General features: G+C 38.8%; 1 protein-coding gene across 2 annotated transcripts in view; it reads left to right on the forward strand.

Moving 5' to 3' along the window:
• Window positions 1–20964, forward strand: part of FGF14 (fibroblast growth factor 14) — a 782690-nt gene that overhangs the window by 551999 nt on the left and 209727 nt on the right. For both annotated transcript variants that reach the window (XM_075590760.1, XM_075590761.1), the window contains exon 2: window positions 15572–15682. In XM_075590760.1, the coding sequence (XP_075446875.1) occupies window positions 15572–15682 (111 nt within the window). The remainder of the gene's footprint in view (window positions 1–15571; window positions 15683–20964) is intronic.

The raw sequence follows: 20964 nt of genomic DNA on the forward strand, positions 1-20964 counted from the left end.
ACAAGGACTCAATATTATCTGCTGGCCAGCACCATCCAAAGGCCTGAAACCCTTTCTCCACTATATGCTGTTAAACTATCTGCAGTGGCTGCATCAAATAAAGACCCCCTTTATATACTTATGGCTAAGTCACAGTCTATTGGACAGAAGTATGGGAGAAATGAACTGTCATGGTTGGGACTGCCTGCAGCTTTGCTGTAGCTTGCTATGACTGGTGGCGCTGTCACCGAATGGAAAGAACCTGAGGATCACCTAAAGCCTGTCCTGTTCCCCACAACATTGCGATAGCTCATCTCTCCTGGACCCTCACAGGTAACCAGCACCACACGTACCTGTAGCCTAGGCAAAATATCCCAGAGGGGGGGGAGGGGTAGGATGCAGTGCTACACTTATAATGATGTTTGATATGTATGGAGTAGGTAATGCAAAATAATATAGAGAGGTGCCATCTATATTTTAGGGACGGATTGCACCTCAATGAAGAGGGATCTTCTGTGCTAGGGGGGAGAATGCTAAAAAGGTTGGAGGAGATTTTAAACTAGGATGGAGGGGGGAGGGGAATGAAACAGATAATGAAGTAAATGGAATAGATGAGGATACAAGGTTGTATGGAGGCAGAATAAGGGCAATTGCAAGTTTGACAAGCAGTGAGACACCCATAGTAAATAGAGATAATACTAGAAAACTTCTAAAGACTAAACCAAGTGGGAGCAGAAAGGAAGGAGCAGATAAGATAATAGTACAGGCTGAAAAAAAACTTAAATGCATGCTTGCTAATGCAAGAAGCCTGACAGATAAAATGGGGGAGCTTGAATTAATAGCTACAAGGGAGCAGTATGACATCATAGGCATTACTGAAACATGGTGGGATGAAACTCATGACTGGACAGTTAATTTAGAGGGTTATTCTCTTTTTCGGAAGGATCGAACAAATAGAAGGGGAGGTGGAGTATGTTTATATGTTAAACCGGATCTAAAACCTATTATAAGGGATGATGTCTATGAAGGGAATGATGAAAATGTAGAGACCTTGTGGATAGAAATTAGCAGTGGAGGTAAAAGTATAAAGAAAATGTTTGTGGGAATATGCTATAAACCACCAAATATCTGTGAGATATGAGGAAGCTAAAATACTTTTGCAAATGGAGAAGGCATCAAAACTGGGTCATGTTTGCATAATGGGGGATTTCAAATATCCAGACATAGACTGGGGCAATGATATTAGCGTTACAACAAAAGGAAACAGGTTTTTGGGGGTGCTTAAAGATAATTATATGACCCAAATTATTGAGGAACCAACCAGGAGAGGGGCAGTTCGGGATTTGGTCATATCAAACAATGTAGAAGTAATAACAAATATTCAAGTCCTGGAACATTTGGGTAACAGTGATCATAACATGGTCTCATTTGAAATAAATGATCAAAAAACAGATTACTTGGGTTCAAGAAAGACTTTAAACTTTAGAAAGGCAGATTTTAATAAACTGATGTCTAATCTAGTAGTAATAAAATGGGATGATGTTTTTGCAGGGAAAATGTAGAAGATAAATGGGCAGTCTTTAAAACATTGTTAGAAAAGCACACTTATCAGTTTATACCCTTGGGTAATAAGTATAAAAGAAATAAGTCAAAACTAATGTGGCTAAATAAACAGGTAGGGGAGGAAATGGACAAGAAGAGGAAGGCGTTTAGATTCTTTAAGTCAGAAGGGACAGAGACATCGTATCAGAATTATAAGGAATGTAACAAAAATTGCAAAAGGGCAATCAAATTAGCAAAATGGATAATGAAAAAAGGATTGCAATAGAAAGGAAGGTAACCCTAAAAAGTTCTTTAAGTACCTTATAATAACAAAAAAATGATAAAAGAAAATATAGAACCCTTTCAGTGTGAGATGGGTAGGCAGATTATTGGAGATAAGGAAAAAGTATTAAACAAATTTTTTGAATCTGTGTTTACCAGGGAAGAATCAAGTTCAATAGTAGCACCACAGGAGGAAGACACAACCTCCATATTAATGAACAATTGGTTAATTGTGGAAGAAGTTCATAAGCGACTTGAAAAAATTAAAGTAAATAAGGCACCTGGCCCCGATGGCATACATCCAAGAGTTCTCAAGGAGTTAAGCTCAGTAATAGCAAAACCGCGTGAAGCAGATGTGGTGCCTATATTTAAAAAGGGAGCTAGATCACACCCGGGGAATTACAGACCTGTAAGCCTGACTTCAATAGTAGAGAAACTACTTGAAGGTTTAATACCGGAAAATATTCAGGAATACCTAATGGAAAACAAAATTATTAGTAATAGTCAGCATGGATTTATGAAGGATAGATCTTGCCAAACTAACCTTATTTGTTTCTTTGAGGAGGTAAGTAGGAATTTAGACCAGGGTAATGCAGTTGATGTGGTCTACTTAGATTTTGCAAAGGCTTTTGATACGGTTTCACACAATAGATTGGTGTACAAAATAAAGAAAATTGGACTCAGTAATATTATATGCAACTGGATTGAAAACTGGTTAAAGGACAGACAACAGAGGGTTGTCATAAATGGAACCTTTTCAGGTTGGGCTAAAGTCGTGATTGGAGTACCTCAAGGATCGGTACTGGGACCCCTGCTTTTTAACTTGTTTATTAATGACCTTGAGGTTGGGATCGAGAGCAAAGTCTCCATCTTTGCTGATGATACTAAATTGTGTAAGGTAATAGAATCAGAGCACGATGTAATTTCTTTTCAGAAGGACTTGGAGAGACTGGAAACGTGGGCAGGTAAATGGCAAAAGTGGTTTAATACAGATAAATGTAAGGTTATGCATTTGGGATGCAAGAACAAAAAGGCGACTTACAAATTAAATGGAGATATATTGGGGGATTCCTTGATGGAGAAGGATTTAGGAGTGCTTGTAGACAGCAGGCTTAGCAATAGTGCCCAATGTCATGCAGTAGCTGCAAAGGCAAACAAGATCTTATCTTGCATCAAACGGGCAATGGATGGAAGGGAAGTAAACATAAGTATGCCCCTTTTCAAAGCATTAGTAAGACCACACCTTGAATATGGAGTACAATTTTGGGCACCAATCCTAAGAAAAGACATTATGGAACTAGAAAAGAGTGCAGAGAAGAGCCACCAAATTAATAAAGGGGATGGACATTCTAACTTATGAGGAGAGGCTAGCTAAATTAGATTTATTTACATTAGAAAAGAGGCGTCTAAGAGGGGATATGATAACTATATACAAATATATTCAGGGGCAATACAAGGAGCTTTCAAAAGAACTATTCATCCCACGGGCAGTACAAAGGACTCGGGGCCATCCCTAAAGGTTGGAGGAAAGGAAATTTCACCAGCAACAAAGGAAAGGGTTCTTTACAGTAAGGGCAGTTAAAATGTGGAATTCATTACCCATGGAGACTGTGATGGCAGATACAATAGATTTGTTCAAAAAAAGGTTGGACATCTTTTTAGATGGGAAAGGTATACAGGGACATACCAAATAAGTATACATGGGAAGGATGTTGATCCAGGGATTAATCCGATTGCCAATTCTTGGAGTCAGGAAGGAATTAATTTTCCCCCTTAATGGGGTTTTTTGTTTGCCTTCCTCTGGATCAATAAGTAAGTATAGATATAGGATAAAGTATCTGTTGCCTAAATTTAGTATAGGTTGAACATGATGGACGTACGTCTTTTTTCAACCTCATCTACTATGTAACTATGTAACTATGTAATGCTGAATTCTGATTCCTGATACAGTACTTGTTTACTTAAGTAATAATCCCCGAAGTATAGGGCATTACTGGGCAATAATGCCCTCGCTGGAAGAGTTGAAGCCAAGGAACTTTACCCCAAACAGGGAATTATTGGCCAGTAATGCCCTTTCTGACGGGTTATTACTATTATAGGCTAAATGTAGGCTTATTTAATAAATAATAGACATTTTTATATAGTTATATTGATTTGTATAAGCATATTCAATATTTTCTTGTGTGCTTTAACTGGTCTTGTTTATTAAAATAAAATTGCAAATACACTAAAGCCCTCTCTATACACACACTGCTGCCCCCATCTATACACACACACAAACACACTGCATTCCACCTCTGTACACACAAACACACACACACTCTGCAGCCCCCTCTATAAACACACACTCTTCAGCCCCCCATCTATACACACAAACATACACCGCATTCACGCTCTGCACACACACACACACACACACACACACACACACACACACACACACACACACACACACACACACACACACACACACACACACACACACACACACACACACTCACTCTGCAGTCCCCCTCTATATAGAAATACAATAAAAAGCTTTTTTCCATAAATAGACACTTCTGTATAGTTATATAGATTTTTTATTTAAAAAAAGATGTGTAAATACACTAAAGCGCTCACACACGTACGCATACACAAACTCTAGCTATACACACATACACAAACTCTTCACCCACAAAACACACACACCAAATACTCTGCTGACCCCCTCTAGACCCACAAAACACACAGCAGACACACTCTGCAGTGAGGGTGGGGGAGGAGTCAGTGCCTTGGGGGTGTCTCCTGTCCAATCACCTCTCAATCTGTGTGTATGAGAACTCAAAGCTGATTGACTGAAAAACTTGGCTGGGTGCCAACAATTCCAGGCCATTGGATATTGCCCCATAATTTTATCCAATCAGAGAACATGGATTTCAATAATGCCCGGAATTTAACAGTTTTAGCCTATAATGTAGATTAAAACTGGAGCTCCAGAAATGTGTTTGAGAAATATGGTGAAGTACATCAGATGGAAGTATTAGATTATTTAGCAGCCTGCATCTGGCTGGGCTAATAAAAAGCATTGGATTGGTCAACTTTCATTATAGAATGTTTAAAACAATGTTGTTATGCGTACAAAGACCTTTAGAAGGTTCAGATAATTTCAGGAAGTGCCATGCATTTTTACCCGTTTACGGCTATAAATGGAAAGTTATTGCGACACATGAAGAGATTGTAATCCTGGCCGAATTAGTTTTCCTGGAAATCTAGGTACCTATAAACACAATATATATATTATACCACAATATATTATTTCTTGTATGATTTTAAAGCACCGAGGCATGAAATACATTATGTTAAATACTAGTGCCACCTTTTATTGTTTAAGATGCTTTGATTTATGTCTCTTGGTTGTAGTCCAAAATAAATTAGCTACAGTGATAAATTATGCAGCTGTATTTTTATAATTTAATCACACATAATTGATGTCAAATACTATTTAAATTATCACTTCTTTTCTATTGTCTCTGCATAAACCACAACACCAGAGAATATCTGAGTGGTACATTAAACACTGAAGAGGTTAAACATACTAGAAAAGGCATCAATTGGCATTTAAATATCTATATATAATGTAATCTGGCTCATAACAACTGTATTATTGTATATACAGGTATGATTTAAATTTTTATATATATATATATATTACTGTATATTGGAAATATTACTGTGTGCTCATTTGCATGTCTTTGACAGGTCTACAACCCTGCCTTTCACCATTATCGCCCCACATGCAGTGCTTCCACTGCAGCAAGGGATTCTAGGACATTACATGCAAATGAGCTCAGTGCCACCTTTTCCTTCAAATATTTTGACTTGGACCCCTCTAAGCTTATGCCTGCTGCTTCTATATATATATATATATATGTATGTAAAAAAGAAGAGAGCGCACAACCACTCATAGTGTAGTAAATATAAAAATATAATTGGCAGTTTATATAAAATACTTTACAAAAAGTTTTAAAAATACAAGCATTGATCAATCACACTTTGTCTGTCCTCCGTAGCATCCGATTCGGTCAGAAGGCACCTGGCATCAGATATTCACTGTGTGGTGGGAACTCCAAAGTGCCGGCAACCTGTGGCAAGCAGCAGTCCTGGTCGCTTCAATGTTCACACTAAGGGCTGTAATATAGTGCGTGCACATGCACTGCCGTGCGCGTGCGTCAATTATAATTGGCTGTGTTAGCCAGACGTTTGTATACTTGGGAAGCGCACGTGCACGGCCGGGAGCAGTGGTGCGGCAGACCAGAGAACATACAAGAGAATTGTATTTTCGTGCTGTCGCTGCGCCACGTGACGCTATGAACCAATCACACTCGGCCTAGCGCTGTGACACCATAGCCACGCCCACTAGCCACGCGCATCACTGCTTACCCCCTATAAATGAAACGCCTGCGCCACATGCAACGCTGTGCGCGCTTCCGCACACACACCAGTGCGCACTATATTACAAGCCTAAGTCCTCGTCTATAGTACAAGATACGGAGCGAGCTACATAGCACGCGCTACAAACAAACGTGTGTATTCCAAAGCGCATGGCCATAATGAGCCCGAGTTTGCACATGCACGAGAGATACAAGGATACAAAAAGCAGAGGAGACAAACTGTTTGCTATTGCAGCAAGACAGTCTGGTCATGTGAGCAGCTAAGAGCCAATGAAAATTTAGTAAGCTATTCTGCCTGGATACTGTTCAAATTACTTTTTGTCAGTTGAGCTGTGCTTGCTGTAAGAATATGGATAACTGAACTATTGAAAATTTGATTTCTGAGGTTTACAAACGTGAACCTTTAATTCATACCATGATAGAAATTTCAATGATAATTTATGGAGAGAAATTTCTGATGTATTGTCCATTACTTGTATATAATTGTTAATTAAAAAAAAAATTGTAGTGTACAATGCTTATTTCAATGCACCAGATAATATCTTTTTTTTTTAACAAGGCCTGTTTTTATGCATGACATACTGTATATATATATGTTTGCAGAATAGTTCTCTAAATTGAATGGCATTATGCATTTTATTATTATTTGCTAAAGGCGTATTCTCATATATGACACTTCCTTGACACGCCCCTCCACGTCATGACCGCGCCCACCCCCTCGCTCGCTATCCAGAAACCTATAGTCCACACATCGCCGGAGAGGAAAGCTCGCGCGAGGCAAGTAGCACTGTAGCGCTCGCACTCGCTTTCACTATGGACAAAGCCTAACAGCTACAATGTAGGAAGATAAAAGGCGCATCTGCGCCTGAGTGATAGATTAGTTTAGCAGATGGATTAGCTTAAAGTCAAGCGCTCACCGGCTAGGGCGTTCCTCCGCTGAGCCGTGACTGAGACAATACACTCAGCGAGCTCAATGCATCACGGTAATAGCCAGGCAAGGTGAACGATAGATATAATAATATGGCAGATTAAAACAGTGAGGCAATAGACATTCCTACGTGTTTTGAGGCGTATCGCATGCCACTTCATAAGGGAATGCCACAAAACACGTAGGATTGACTAGTGCGTGCACTTCTTTTTTCTTTTATATATACAGCTCTGCTATGTGGAGCCCATGCCAGTGGTTTGACTGGCTTTGCATCTAATCCCATGCTGTGCTTGAAAGCTGTGTGAACAGCGAGCATTTGTTTATAAGGGTTTCATGTAAAAATGGATTTCAGTCAAAACGTGACACATTGTGTGCCCATTTGCATGTCATTTACCAGAATCTCTTGCTGTAGTGGAAGCACTGTATGCTAGGTGATAATGGTGAAAGGCAGAGTTGCAGACATGCCTAAGACATGTCACAGGTGATATTCTTTATTGGATATATATATATATATATTCCAAATACTTCATTATTATTATTTTTTTATTTATAAAATGTTTTACCAGGAAGTAATACATTGAGAGTTACCTCTCGTTTTCAAGTATGTACTGGGCACAGAGTTAAGATGACAAATAATACATGGTTACAAATGCAGTTACATAAGTGAACAGGGTATACTGTATGAGGCTCTAGGATATTAGTAAATATTACAATATTAGAGGTCTACTGGCACTCTACATATTTACACTTGGTTCCTAAGATGCATACTATTTTAGTAACCAGTGTTTCCTTGTGGCCATTTAATTGGAACCCATCCAATGACGTTGTGGCTTCCTGTTGTCCCACTGGACATACAGTACTGTAAGAGACTCAGCACCCATTTTTTCCCCTTATAAGGCAACTAAACTTGTAAGTATATATGGATACAACAATGGGCGAAGGGAAAGGGGAAGGGGTGGAGACCCTCGCATCAGCCTATAATAAAGTGAAATCAACAACGGTGCAATAAGGGGAGAGAACAGAATAATAACTAGAGAACAAAGACACCCTATGGGCAGCACTCGTTGTATGTAATAATGAAATGGTGATGGACTTAAAATTAAAATACTTTAATTATGTTTGTTAAAATAAGTGTCAAAATCGTTGTAATAAATGGACAACTGACAGTGGTAACACAACACATAAAACAGACAAAAATACACAATTCTAAAACTGAAATCCAGGGGGAGAGGTGGAGATCCCACCTATCTGCTATCTACTTTGTTGCGTGAGCACTGTCAGTTGTCCATTTATTACAACGATTTTGACACTTATTTTAACAAACATAATTAAAGTATTTTAATTTTAAGTATATATGGAACTAGAGAGTCCCCAGAGTTCAGATCAGCTCTGGGGGACCACGTGGTTAAACTTCTGCATAAAAATATAAAATGTCAGGGAGGCAGGATTGCTGCTTTTAAAGAAGCTGTATCGTCACAGTTGGGGATTGAATGTCTGCTCCTCTTTTTTGTTCATGTTTGAGAAGTCCAAGCAAAAGAAGAAAAAACAAGAATGACTTTCTTGACCTTTCTTGCCAGGACCTGCATTGACAAAATAAATGGCATCTGGAGAGGAAATATGCATATAAGTATAGAGGGAGAGGTGGCATTTTGTGTTTAACATTAAGCTATGGCTCAGAGTAACTATACTGATATTTAAGTGAATTACGGCGTATTTTCACTAGGGTTTTGTGCCAAGATTCCTTAGATAGAACTAAAATTGACATTAGAAATGGCATTTGAGTAGCATATGAGTTCTGTATGGATTTGTATCTGGCAAGTCACATCTATTTCAGTGCTTTAATTATGAAAAACTTGTATTGTGCAAAGCCCTGTATTTCATTCTGTGTGAAGAGAAAACCCAAATACATCAGTTTCATGCAAAATATTGATTTCAATATTTGTTTATATTACTATAAAACCATATTGTTCTCAGCATTTAACTGAAAATTAGATGTTAAGTCAATACTGCTCACCATCATTCACTACTTTACTACAGAAGTTCTTCAAACATACTGTAACATTTCCAACTTTATTTGGCACCTTCTTTTTTTAATTGATGTTAATTTATTATAAATTACTTATAGAATTTGATTTGTTTGTCTGGTTTATATTGCAAAAAGTGCATTTTGTTGTTGTCCAGTGTAGCATTTGTAGTATAGAAGAGGTAGTTAGATGAGGTAAAAATGTAATGGAATGATTATTTGTTGATATTTTCTTTAGCTCTTAAAAAAAACCAAAAAAAGTGTGCTGTAAAAGGGTGCATATTGGTATATTATGAATATGAAGGTGTAGGATCTCAAGTGTATACTTAATACATATAAAAGAAGATTAGTGGATACATATTAATTGGTACAGTACTATTTTATAATCAGCTGTGTTTTTCACTGGAATAAAAAAAACGGGTGGTCTATTTTTTTAATGCAAACTATTAGCATTCTAAATTAGTGAGTAACTAAAATTGACCGAGGGGCGTATTAATAAAAATGGTAACTTTTTTTAGAAGAAGCTTACGTTGCATCGTGGCAACTCCAATGTTTTGAAGAGCTCTACTATAGGTTTTCCTATCAAAAGGCCTTGGGGAGAAGAACTATATAAATGAAGATGGCAAGCATTCCATGACAATTAGGCCATCAGCTTATTTCAATTTCACATGAAGTAGGCGCCATCTATATGAAACAAACTACTCCTTATTTATTACAATTGGCCGTTTTCTAGCTGTATGAAAATGTTGTGACATTTCTACAAAAGTAACACTGTGCTCTTGCTATGTTGATAATAACTCATTCTGTGCTAGGTTGGAATGGACTTGTAGAACCAATGCACTTAAAGATTTTTTCAGTAATACAGTATGGCTATGAAAACTCAAACGACTCCTCTAACTCAGTTGAAGTAAATGAGGCCAAGATTGACTTAAAACAGCAAATCTGCTTGACTCCTTACTTTTTTATTGTATTTTATTTGAACTGGGTAGTCATCAGGTGCAGGGCTGCGTTTATTTTCTACATCTACGTCCTATATCTCGGCCTCAGGCATACTGAACCCCCTGAAATGTGTCTGTCTCTCGATAACAAAAACTGACCACTGTTTGCTCACTGGCTATCTTAGAAAAGGGCAATTGCCTGCTACTTATTTTTTTAATTAAATGACAACTTAAATTGTACACATTTTATTGAATTTTCAATCAAACTGGATGGCATATTATTAGACTTTGTAATTACAACTAGTTCAAACCTGGCCGAGTTTGTTTTGCAAAGGTTTTTGTGAAGTTATTACAAACTTTCCTACATGCAAAATGTTGCAAAGTCTATTTGTTGATTCACACATTTAAAAAAAATTAACACTTCTTAACTCTTATGCTCCTGGAAGACTGTCGGTAACAGAGTGTCATGGGGCTTCCTGGATCGTGGCCACATGATCGCTTAAGGCAGAGATCCCGTGGTTGTGACAGCACCAGTGATATAAATGGAAGTAGAAGGGGCTCCATCTCTGCTCTGATCATGTATTCTAGTACAATGGAGCAGGGAAAGCGACCTTCCCTTAGAACAGGGGAGGGCAATCTTTTTCCCCAGTGCCCCACTGTCGGCAGTCCTGCTCTCCGCGCGCCCCCATCCCTCCTCCTTACCGTGTGTCCTGGAGTCTGGGTGTCATGACATCACGTTACCATAGCAACGTGATGTCGCATGTCCCGCAGCATCATTTGATGCTGCGTTGCCATGGCGACGCGTCTCCAGATGCCGGCTGAACCACGGTTAGTAAGGTTTACAGATGCCTTCGTGGCTTCCCCGACACTTAATTTAAGTGCCTTCGGGAAGCACGTGGTGCCTCTGTAAAGCCCGCGCGCCCTGCAGCTAATCTTGTGCCCCCCCCCTGTGGGGTGCGCCCCCCAGTTTGCGCACTGCTGCTTAGAAAACAATCAGAAAACCATGATGTTCCTGAACATCATAAAAGCTTCTGACATTCCAGCCCTTAAGATGTACAGGGAATACCATAAAGTCACCCTTAGGGTTAATGTATTTAGGAAATGTATAGAATTAGTCAAACTTGGTGAAATTTGCCAAAGTTCACCTATATTTTTTCAAATTTCTGCAAAGCCTTTGCCCATATATAATTACAAAATTGTTAGTTTTGTCAATATTACTGTACGTCTAAATGACAACAAAGAAGATAGAAAGCGTAGAGTTATTTTGGGGGAAATGAACCCACCTAAAATGTCAATGAATGTTCTTATCTGTTACGTGAAAAAGAATTTGGATTAATTAATATTAAAGTTGTTTTTCTTTTCTTTTTTTCCAATAAGAAATTAGTTACTCTGCTTTAGATAGATTAGAGAAAGCCCATGTTTCTATTTCTCTAGAGATACTGTAGATTATTCTACTCTGACAGTGACCTATATCTCTTTTATTTCTCTAGCATAAAAATATTTATATATATTTTTCAAAAATTGAGTTTGCTCTTGTTAAAAAAATGTTTTTTTTTTTAAATCCTTAATTTAAGCATAAGTGTTGCCCGTCTTCCACGTCTTTGTGTAGGCTAGACAGAATGTGGAGTTTGAGCTAACTGGGAATGTATGTGCGTTAGACAGAATGTAAGGTAGAAGTAATGACTTCAATGGCTAGGTTTGCACATTTAAGTTTTTATAATACGGGACACTTTCAGGAAACGTCTCTCAGAGGCACAACTTCTCCCCCTGTGAGTCACATGTGACACCACTCTTACCAGCAACAACCTCACTCTCCACCTTGCAAGCTCACATGCGTTACTGTAGTTGGTGTGGTATAAGAAAGAGGGACACACAACCCCCTCCGTCCCAACACACACACTACCCCTCTCCAGTCATCACGCCACACTCCATCCATCACACCCCCTCCTTCCCCCATCTTTTAGTCTCCCACCATCTCTCAGCCCTCCTCCATCCATAACGCCCCTCCATCCATCATCCCTCCTCCTCCCTCCATCATCCCCATAATCCATAATTCACCCTCACCTCTCAGCCCCCTCCATGCACCATCTCCCTCCTCCCTCCATCTCTCCTCCCCCAACATCTATACATCTCGCAACCCCTCCATCCATCTCCTCTCCCCCTCAATCTATCAGCCTTAAATTCATCCTTCATCCTGGCCTAAGCTAAAATCTGTTACCAGACCAGAAATTTTAAGTGACTCTGGGTCAGACGGGTGGTTTGGGCTCCTTCCTGTGCCGCTACCATTGTCCTCCGTAGCTGTGCTGCAGCTGCTGCCACCAACCTCCTCCCACTCATCCCATCACTGCTGGCCGGACAGGACATTTAAGCATCCCGACAGACATTTCAGGGACAATGGGACAATTTAAAATAGGAACAATCCGGTATGTAGGGGCAACTCTATTAATGGCTAAGTAGGAGTCAAAAAGAGTATAAGCTTTCGGGACTACTGAGGCACCTTCAAGCAATTTTTTTTTACTTAAGGGACCTAAGTGATCTTAAAATCTACATTCTTTTAAACTACTAGCTAGCAATATTACTTCTAAATTTTGTTCTGTCAGGCTAAGATGATACCATTCTCTATTTGTTTCAATTTGTGTAGGTTAGAATAGAGTACACATCAGATAATTCCTGCATGGAAAATATAAAGAGGGGTCTTACTCAATACAGTTTTATTCAATTTAATAGGACAAAGTAACAGTGTTGGGATAAAACCCTGTGAATCTAGCATATAATATATTTTTGATTTTTAATGTACAATCTATTACGCAATTTAAAACTTTGACTATATGCAGCTACATTAGCCAATAAATTACTATGTTGACATTGCAGGAAACCAGTCATATTGAAATGCAATGAACACATCTTAAAATACGAGATGATAATTGTTTTAGTGGTAACTTGTATGAATTATTTACACAAAAGTTGAACTAATAAACCATTATCCACTGTACCAACTCAATTCTTTAAAACCACCTGTAATAAATTACTAAATTGTAAAAGTATATACTGTACTACAGTAGTTTGAGGTAGGTGAGAGATAAGCAAAATAGCACAGTAAATTATTTTCATCCTTTCTTTTGTTAATAATCTGTGGTTGTTGCTACTGTAACTGCAAGTAGGAAGTAAGGAAGACGTTGCTTGAATTGAATATGACATCCAACATGATAAAACTATTGAACTGCAAATGAATTGTATTGTGAAGTCGGTGATACGACGGCATAGTTACTGGAACATTAATGTTGATTGTATCTATAAAAAAAATATAAGCATAGAAATAAAATCTACCATAATTGTACGACGTTTGCAATAAATAGTGGTAAATTACTTCCAATTAAGACTTATTTAATGTGTTAATCCAGAACTATTAAATGGACAAATCTAATGTACACATACATTAGATATGTCATAAAAAAAATGTATTTAATTGTAACGGTGTTTCTGAACCGGCCTGACCCACCCAATCTCACATTGGCCCCTGTGGTCTAACCGGCCCCCATTACAGTGTGGTAGTGTCTGGTGGTGCACCTGTTGGCAACAGGACTCCTGAGTCTCCCGCATGATGGTGTGTGGGGAGGACCCGTCCAGACAGGCAGCTGAGGTAGTGTGCTGAGTCTCACCTAGTTCCAGTGCAGCGCCTCCACCTCATCAGGGTCCCTGCGTCCGCAAGGGGATGATCCTGTTGAGGAACTCCTCCGTGGTGCTCCTCTCTGTACATTCACTCCACACATGTACACGAGAGGGTTTGTGAATGAGAACATCTTTATTGGTTGATGTGGGCTAGCTGCCCCTCGCAGTATATTCTTAGCCACTCATTCTGCAGTCAGTGCCTCCCTTTAAAAGGTGTATCTCTCCTTAGATAGGGATTCCCTATCCCCGCAGGGATCACTGCCCTGTGCCAGGTCCCTGGACACAGTCTCCTCTATGGTTACTACAACATAACTTTCAGTCACTTAGGCTAGTACTTGAACTTGAGCTCCTGCCAGAACTCCTCCTCTTGGCAGAGCTGAACGCAGATCTAACTTTAGACTCAGTGCTGTGCCATATGTATACTCTGGAAGCTGACACACCTCTGACATCACTAACCATGGAGTCAGAGCATGTGACTACTCCCATCCATACACAGGGCACCCCACCAGGGTGTGAGGGCAAACCTCCATAATTACTGCTGGCATGCCCACAACTTACCAGGCCTTACTGTCAGCAGGAGAGATGACTGTAGCCATTTTACATGACCGCTACATAATATATTGCACTGGCATTCTGCCCTTCAATGCTATTCATTGCTCAGATTACATCAAATGTTTTTATGGTAGCTAAAGACCCAACAATGTAACTCTACAGGCGTGTAGTTGAAAAAAAGCAACACAACCAAACACACACACAGAGGAAATAAAGCAATGCCCTGAGTGCATAAATGTATTGTACCCACCATGGGTATTTTGCACAGGGTCTAGAGGGATTTTTTTGATGTAAATTATTTAATGATAATGATAACTCACCATTATTTGAAAAGCATTTGTAGTTTATATAGAGTTAAGCATATACACAGAAGGTATGTCATTTCTCAAAAAAAACAACTAGGTTTCTCCCTCTCTCTCAGTGTGTATACTCTGTCTATATTTGTGTGCATATTTATAGCATATATATATATATATATATATATATATATATATATATATATATATATATATATATATACATATATTACAGAATGATTCTGTAATAAGCAATTTTACGCATATTTTTCAGAAGCACTGTACTGCATGAGTAAATATTGTATGTATATATGGAGTGTCATCGTTTACCTTCAATTAAGACAGACAGTTAAAAATCTGCTGATGAGAAGCCATAAAAAAAAGTCCCATTCAAAATAGTTTTTCAGTTGTCCCTTTTAATTATAACTTTAAAGCAATGTCATGGAATAATATATTAATATCTCCAATATACTGTAGCTATTGAAATAATCAATGAAATATCAAATAAAAAGTGAACAAAAAGTACCAAAAGATTCTTTATTTTCTTAACAAAACTGAATTGTGCATTTTACATCAGCGATGCAGTGTTTATTTTCTGTATTTCGGAGTGGCATTAAGTAGAAAGCATGTTGCATGTGTCTTTTGTGCATTCAAAGTCTAGTCTGTTCTTGTCTGTTTAGTGATAACAATACCTGTAGGTCAACACACCTATTCTACTGAAAAGGTTAAGTGTGTGGAAAGGTTATAAAACTGGTATGGTCAGGTTTCCTGGAAAGTAGCATCTCACTAGTAATACTCGCACACTTATTGTTTTAAGGCAAGCATGGCAAGCAGTACCCTCTCAGTACAGTTTAGGACTACAACAAGAGAAACACAAATAGTGAATAGCAAAGTTGTGGAGCTAATGACAAAATATGTCTGTCTTACAGATCCCCAGCTCAAGGGCATAGTGACCAGGTTATATTGCAGGCAAGGATACTACTTGCAAATGCACCCAGATGGAACTCTCGATGGAACTAAGGATGACAGCAGCAATTCTAGTAAGTATTAATCATTCCTACTACATATCCATTCACATGCAACAAATGTAAATGAACCCGACGACAGTTTGTCACCAAGATATAATAATGTTTATTTGCCTGTTAAAGTGTGTTTTGATGATGTAGAATTCATTTTATTAGCAAAGAAACAAAGAAAGCGTATGATATTCATTAGAAGACTATATAAATTTACTTTTAACATGTTTTAAAGGAAATGCTATTTTAGGAATTCGTTTTAATTACATTAAAAATGACAAAGAAAAATACTAATAGGAATACACTTTTGCTGCGCTGATGGAAAAGTGCCTGGCTTACAGTACATGTTTGCACAACCGCAATTACATTTGTTAGAGCTCTTCATGTTTACGGTTCCAGCTAATTTGCTAAAGATTTGTCTTTGCAAGACAGTTTAATTAAGGAGAATGATTAGGATTCAACTGTTGATATAAATAATTATGGCTAAAAAAAAAACAAGTTTGAACATTTGTAGAAATAATAAACTAGTTTCCTTCATTTTCGGGACATATTATTAGAAGGGAAATGATAGTGTAAGTTAAGTAAATTACATTTTCAGAGGAGTTATTCATTGAAAGAATAGTATCACATTGAAGAGGAGGCTTATCTGTAACACATTTATATGCTGTTTTTTTTTTAAAAAGTATCACAACAGGAAAACTTATTGTGAATCAAACTTGCTATGTACTGCCAAGTCTTACTCAAAGTCAAGTGTATTCAGTTTCCACATATTCTTTATATCATACAGTAAGTATTGCTCAGTTCCATCCTGTCAAGCTAAAAGTATATTCTGTGTGAATTAAAGACTGTTCTGATGTGTAAAGAATAGATTTATTTTGTGTAAATTGCTTTATTGCAGTGCAAATAGCTTATTTAATGGTGTAATATATTCATTGGTGTAAGGCTCTCCAAAAACATGACCATATTTAATATCTGTTTGGGCTTCCTTTTAAACAGGTCATTCCAGGTCTTTACAATAGAAAGACATCAAAAGCTCTGTATATATGTGAATATGGACATGCTTTTCAAAAGTAATTTATTGGAAAATCCTCAATATTAAAAATGAAAGGGAAAGGATTACAGTCACATTAATCTCAAGGCTGATATACTCTGTGCGTTTCCACCATATATTTTTGGGCCTATTTACTAAGATATTTGATTTTTTTGTTCGTCAACATTTTAATGCTAAAAAGTACGGAGGGGTAGTATGAACCCTATAAACCGTGCATTATTGTTTTATCATTTATTTATAACGCGCCAACATATTCCGTAGCGCATTACAACAGCGTGGGAGAACGAAAACAGTAAAATAACAAACATTAACATACACTACCGACACACTTTATTGAAGTGTGGTCGGTACCGCAAGCCGGGAAATCTCCCGGCTTGCTAGTGGCCGCCCCTCGGCGTGCCGCTCGTCATAGACGCGCGGTCACGCGTCATCGGGAGCGTGCGCCCGCTGCACGCGTGTCCAGGGGCTCCCCGAGGGAGCCCTGGTGTCCCGCGATCGCGGGACAGCGGCAGGGGGTTCCGGGGGACCCGGCGGACCCTGCAGCGGTAGGGAGAGCGCCCCGATCGGAGGGCGCTCTTCCGCTGCTTCGGCGTGCGCCCGTCACACTCGGGCGCACGCCAGGCTACTGCTGCGGCACAGAACGGGCAAATGCTCGAATAAACTGTGCCGCAGCAGTACATTGTTACAGTAGGTAAGGAGGGACTTTCCCCAAGGAGCTTACAATCTGTAAGGAAGGGTGAGTGGAAACATAAGGTACAAGTGGATAAAATATTTTACCTAAGACCAATAAGAGAACAGCTGTAACATCAGTGAATGGCAGCAAACCGCGAACACCATTTGGCTGCCATAAATGGCTACAGCCTATGGCGCAATTTATATGTATACAATGCACTTTTGGCGTGCATTGCATGTATAAAGGCTTCATATATATAACGCATAGTTTGTTGCTTCAAATGACTTTTGCCGCAGTGCGTTATGTTCAATATCCATTTGATGCAATTTAAATAAAAACAGAATTATGTATATTTTTTTTATCTACTATTAGCAAATATATATTATTAGTGTAATATTTTTATAATAGCCATACTGTGAAAATAATACATGTTGAGATCTTATATATTAAAACTCCTGTGCTATGTCATATTCCGTTTTGGTTGATACATACTGTAGTGCCGACGAGTATTCTAAAACAAATCTGGGGCAATCAGCGCTATGTAAATTAATGGCACTATATAAATAAAGACATACAATACAATACAATCACCAACAAGATCCAGGTACATCCTGGGTACATCCTGGGTACATGCTGGGTACATGCTAGGTACATGCTGCAACATTTCCCTGACATTTCTGCAGACAGACTAATGTCCCATTGGATTAACAGCGGGGGTCCCTGACAGCCCAATTCAAACTGAATGGGACTGCCAGGGACCCCTGCTGTGTTAATCCGATGGGCAATTAGTCTCTGCAGAAATGTCACTGAAATGTTTGCAATGTAAAGGGGTTTAAGGCTGCACACCACAATATAATAAATACATACAGTTTACCGGTGCTGCTGGTTCAAGGAAGTACCTGCCAGCCAAATTCCAATGTACACTGAGGAAAAAAGAGAGATCCAGCGCTCCACGGATTTCAAGATAAATGAATTTATTGTGCCACACGACGTTTCGACCAACAGGTCTTTTTCAAGTGATTAGGCATACTCAAATGAGGATCTACCTAGTATATATACCCTCCAACATTAATCTAACAAGTGAAAACAAGTGAAAACATTTACATAATCACGCCAGCTGCTCCCAATCTGCTTCCCCCGATCAGTGCTACCTTCATGCATAGCCATAACAGTCCATGAGACTTCATTTCCGGTTCCTGTGTCCATTTCGGTCTGTGCGTTCCAGTGACGTCACGATCCTCTTCTGCGCATGTGCATGCGGTCCAGCGTCGTCATCGTCTCCCCGTCGATCTGCTGTGACGTCAGTCTCCTTGCCTGGATGGATTATCCTTCCCTCGTGATGCTGTGGGGGCTGTATGCTCGCTCTATGAGCTGTAAGTCTTCCTTCCTTCTGCGTCTCGATGTGGGAGGTGCTCCTGCGTCCTGTGTCATCACTGGAATCTTGTAGTCCTTCTTGGGTCCTGTAAAAATGGGCTTTCCTTCTTTCTCTCTCTTCCTGCAATAAAAGTCCTTTACTATGCATGAATGAACCATAGTGTGTGATCAGAGGTAGCTGTATATAGTGTGTTCCAGTGTAAAATTTAGAATGTGCAAAATCAACATTTAATAAAAGCTTTTGGAATGCTTATCAATCTATTTGGCCCTTACTCACTTTAAAGGCTTTTCACCAACAGCAGCCATGCCATATAAGAAACACATTTGATTTTTTAAATAAAATAAGATCAATTGAGTTTAAAGATAGAGAAGTATTTCTAGTGACCATGGATGTCACTAGTCTCTATACGGTCATCCCTCACACAGAAGGTTTAGAAGTGGTTAGGGAAAAATTAGAATCAAGTCACAAAAAAGGACCACCAACTGATTACATCATGCTATTGTTACACTTTATCTTGCACAAAAATTATTTCAAGTTTGAGAACAATTTTTACCACAGGTACTGCCATGGGGAGCAATGTAGCACCATCCTATGCTAACTTATACATGACACAATTTGAGGAACAACACATCTATGACACACAATTCTTTAGGAAAATGCTCTTCTATTGTCGCTACATAGACGACCTCTTTTTTATCTGGGAGGGAACAGAAAATGAACTTATTGAGTTCTTCACATATTTGGCAGAAGCACCTACGCCAATTAAACTTACTAAGAATTGGAGCAAATCACAAATATCATATCTAGATGTAATGATCACATATGATGGACATGAGATACACACAGATCTATTCCGTAAGCCTACGGATAGGAATGCTACATTGCATGGGTCTAGTTTTCATCCAGACCCGTTAAAAAGGATGTTACCATATTCGCAAAAAATCAGAGCGGGAAAAATTGTTGACAGGCCTATACATTTAGCTAGAACCATAGAAGATATAACAACTAGGTTCACTGAAAGGGGACATAAAGCATCCAAAGTGGAAAAATCTTTGGGTAAGGAACCACTAATGTTGACTAGGCCAATTGCCAAAGAAGACAAAATGACCTTTGTCAGCAAATACACCACTGCAAGTAAATTTGTCAAACAAACCATACAAAAATATTGGAAAATTCTGCAAACAGACCAGATATTAGGTAACATATGTAAAGAAACACCTAGATTTGCCTACAAAAGAGGAGAGAACATCAAGGATATTCTTATTAAAGCAGATAAAAAAGAGCACTATATGAGTACACATTTTTTAAGTAATCCAAAAGCAGGCTGCTATAAGTGTTTTAATTGTTCGGTATGTAACAGTTTAATGACAGGTGATGTATTTTGTCATCCGAGAAGTGGTGCAAAATTTAAAATTAATAAACGTATCACCTGCACTACCACACAAGTCATTTATATTATCAAATGTCCTTGTGGACTTTTATATGTGGGTAAGACAAAAAGGAGTCTAAAAACCAGATTTATTGAACATAAAAGCAGGATCAATAATAAATCGGAGAATACGGTTTTTATTGACCACTGTACAGACCACAAACTCCCAGTCTCATCCCTTCGTGTAATGGGGATAGAAGTAATAAAAAGAAAGTCCACAGGATTTGATGTTGATACACTTTTATTACAACGAGAGACATACTGGACATACACATTGGACACAGTTTATCCAAAAGGGCTAAATGACTACATATCTTACAACTGTTTTCTTAGTAGGAGATAAATGTGTTTCTTATATGGCATGGCTGCTGTTGGTGAAAAGCCTTTAAAGTGAGCAAGGGCCAAATAGATTGATAAGCATTCCAAAAGCTTTTATTAAATGTTGATTTTGCACATTCTAAATTTTACACTGGAACACACTATATACAGCTACCTCTGATCACACACTATGGTTCATTCATGCATAGTAAAGGACTTTTATTGCAGGAAGAGAGAGAAAGAAGGAAAGCCCATTTTTACAGGACCCAAGAAGGACTACAAGATTCCAGTGATGACACAGGATGCAGGAGCACCTCCCACATCGAGACGCAGAAGGAAGGAAGGCTTACAGCTCATAGAGCGAGCATACAGCCCCCACAGCATCACGAGGGAAGGATAATCCATCCAGGCAAGGAGACTGACGTCACAGCAGATCGACGGGGAGACGATGACGACGCTG

Source organism: Ascaphus truei, chromosome 3 (assembly GCF_040206685.1).
Source record: "Ascaphus truei isolate aAscTru1 chromosome 3, aAscTru1.hap1, whole genome shotgun sequence".
Taxonomy (NCBI): domain Eukaryota; kingdom Metazoa; phylum Chordata; class Amphibia; order Anura; family Ascaphidae; genus Ascaphus; species Ascaphus truei.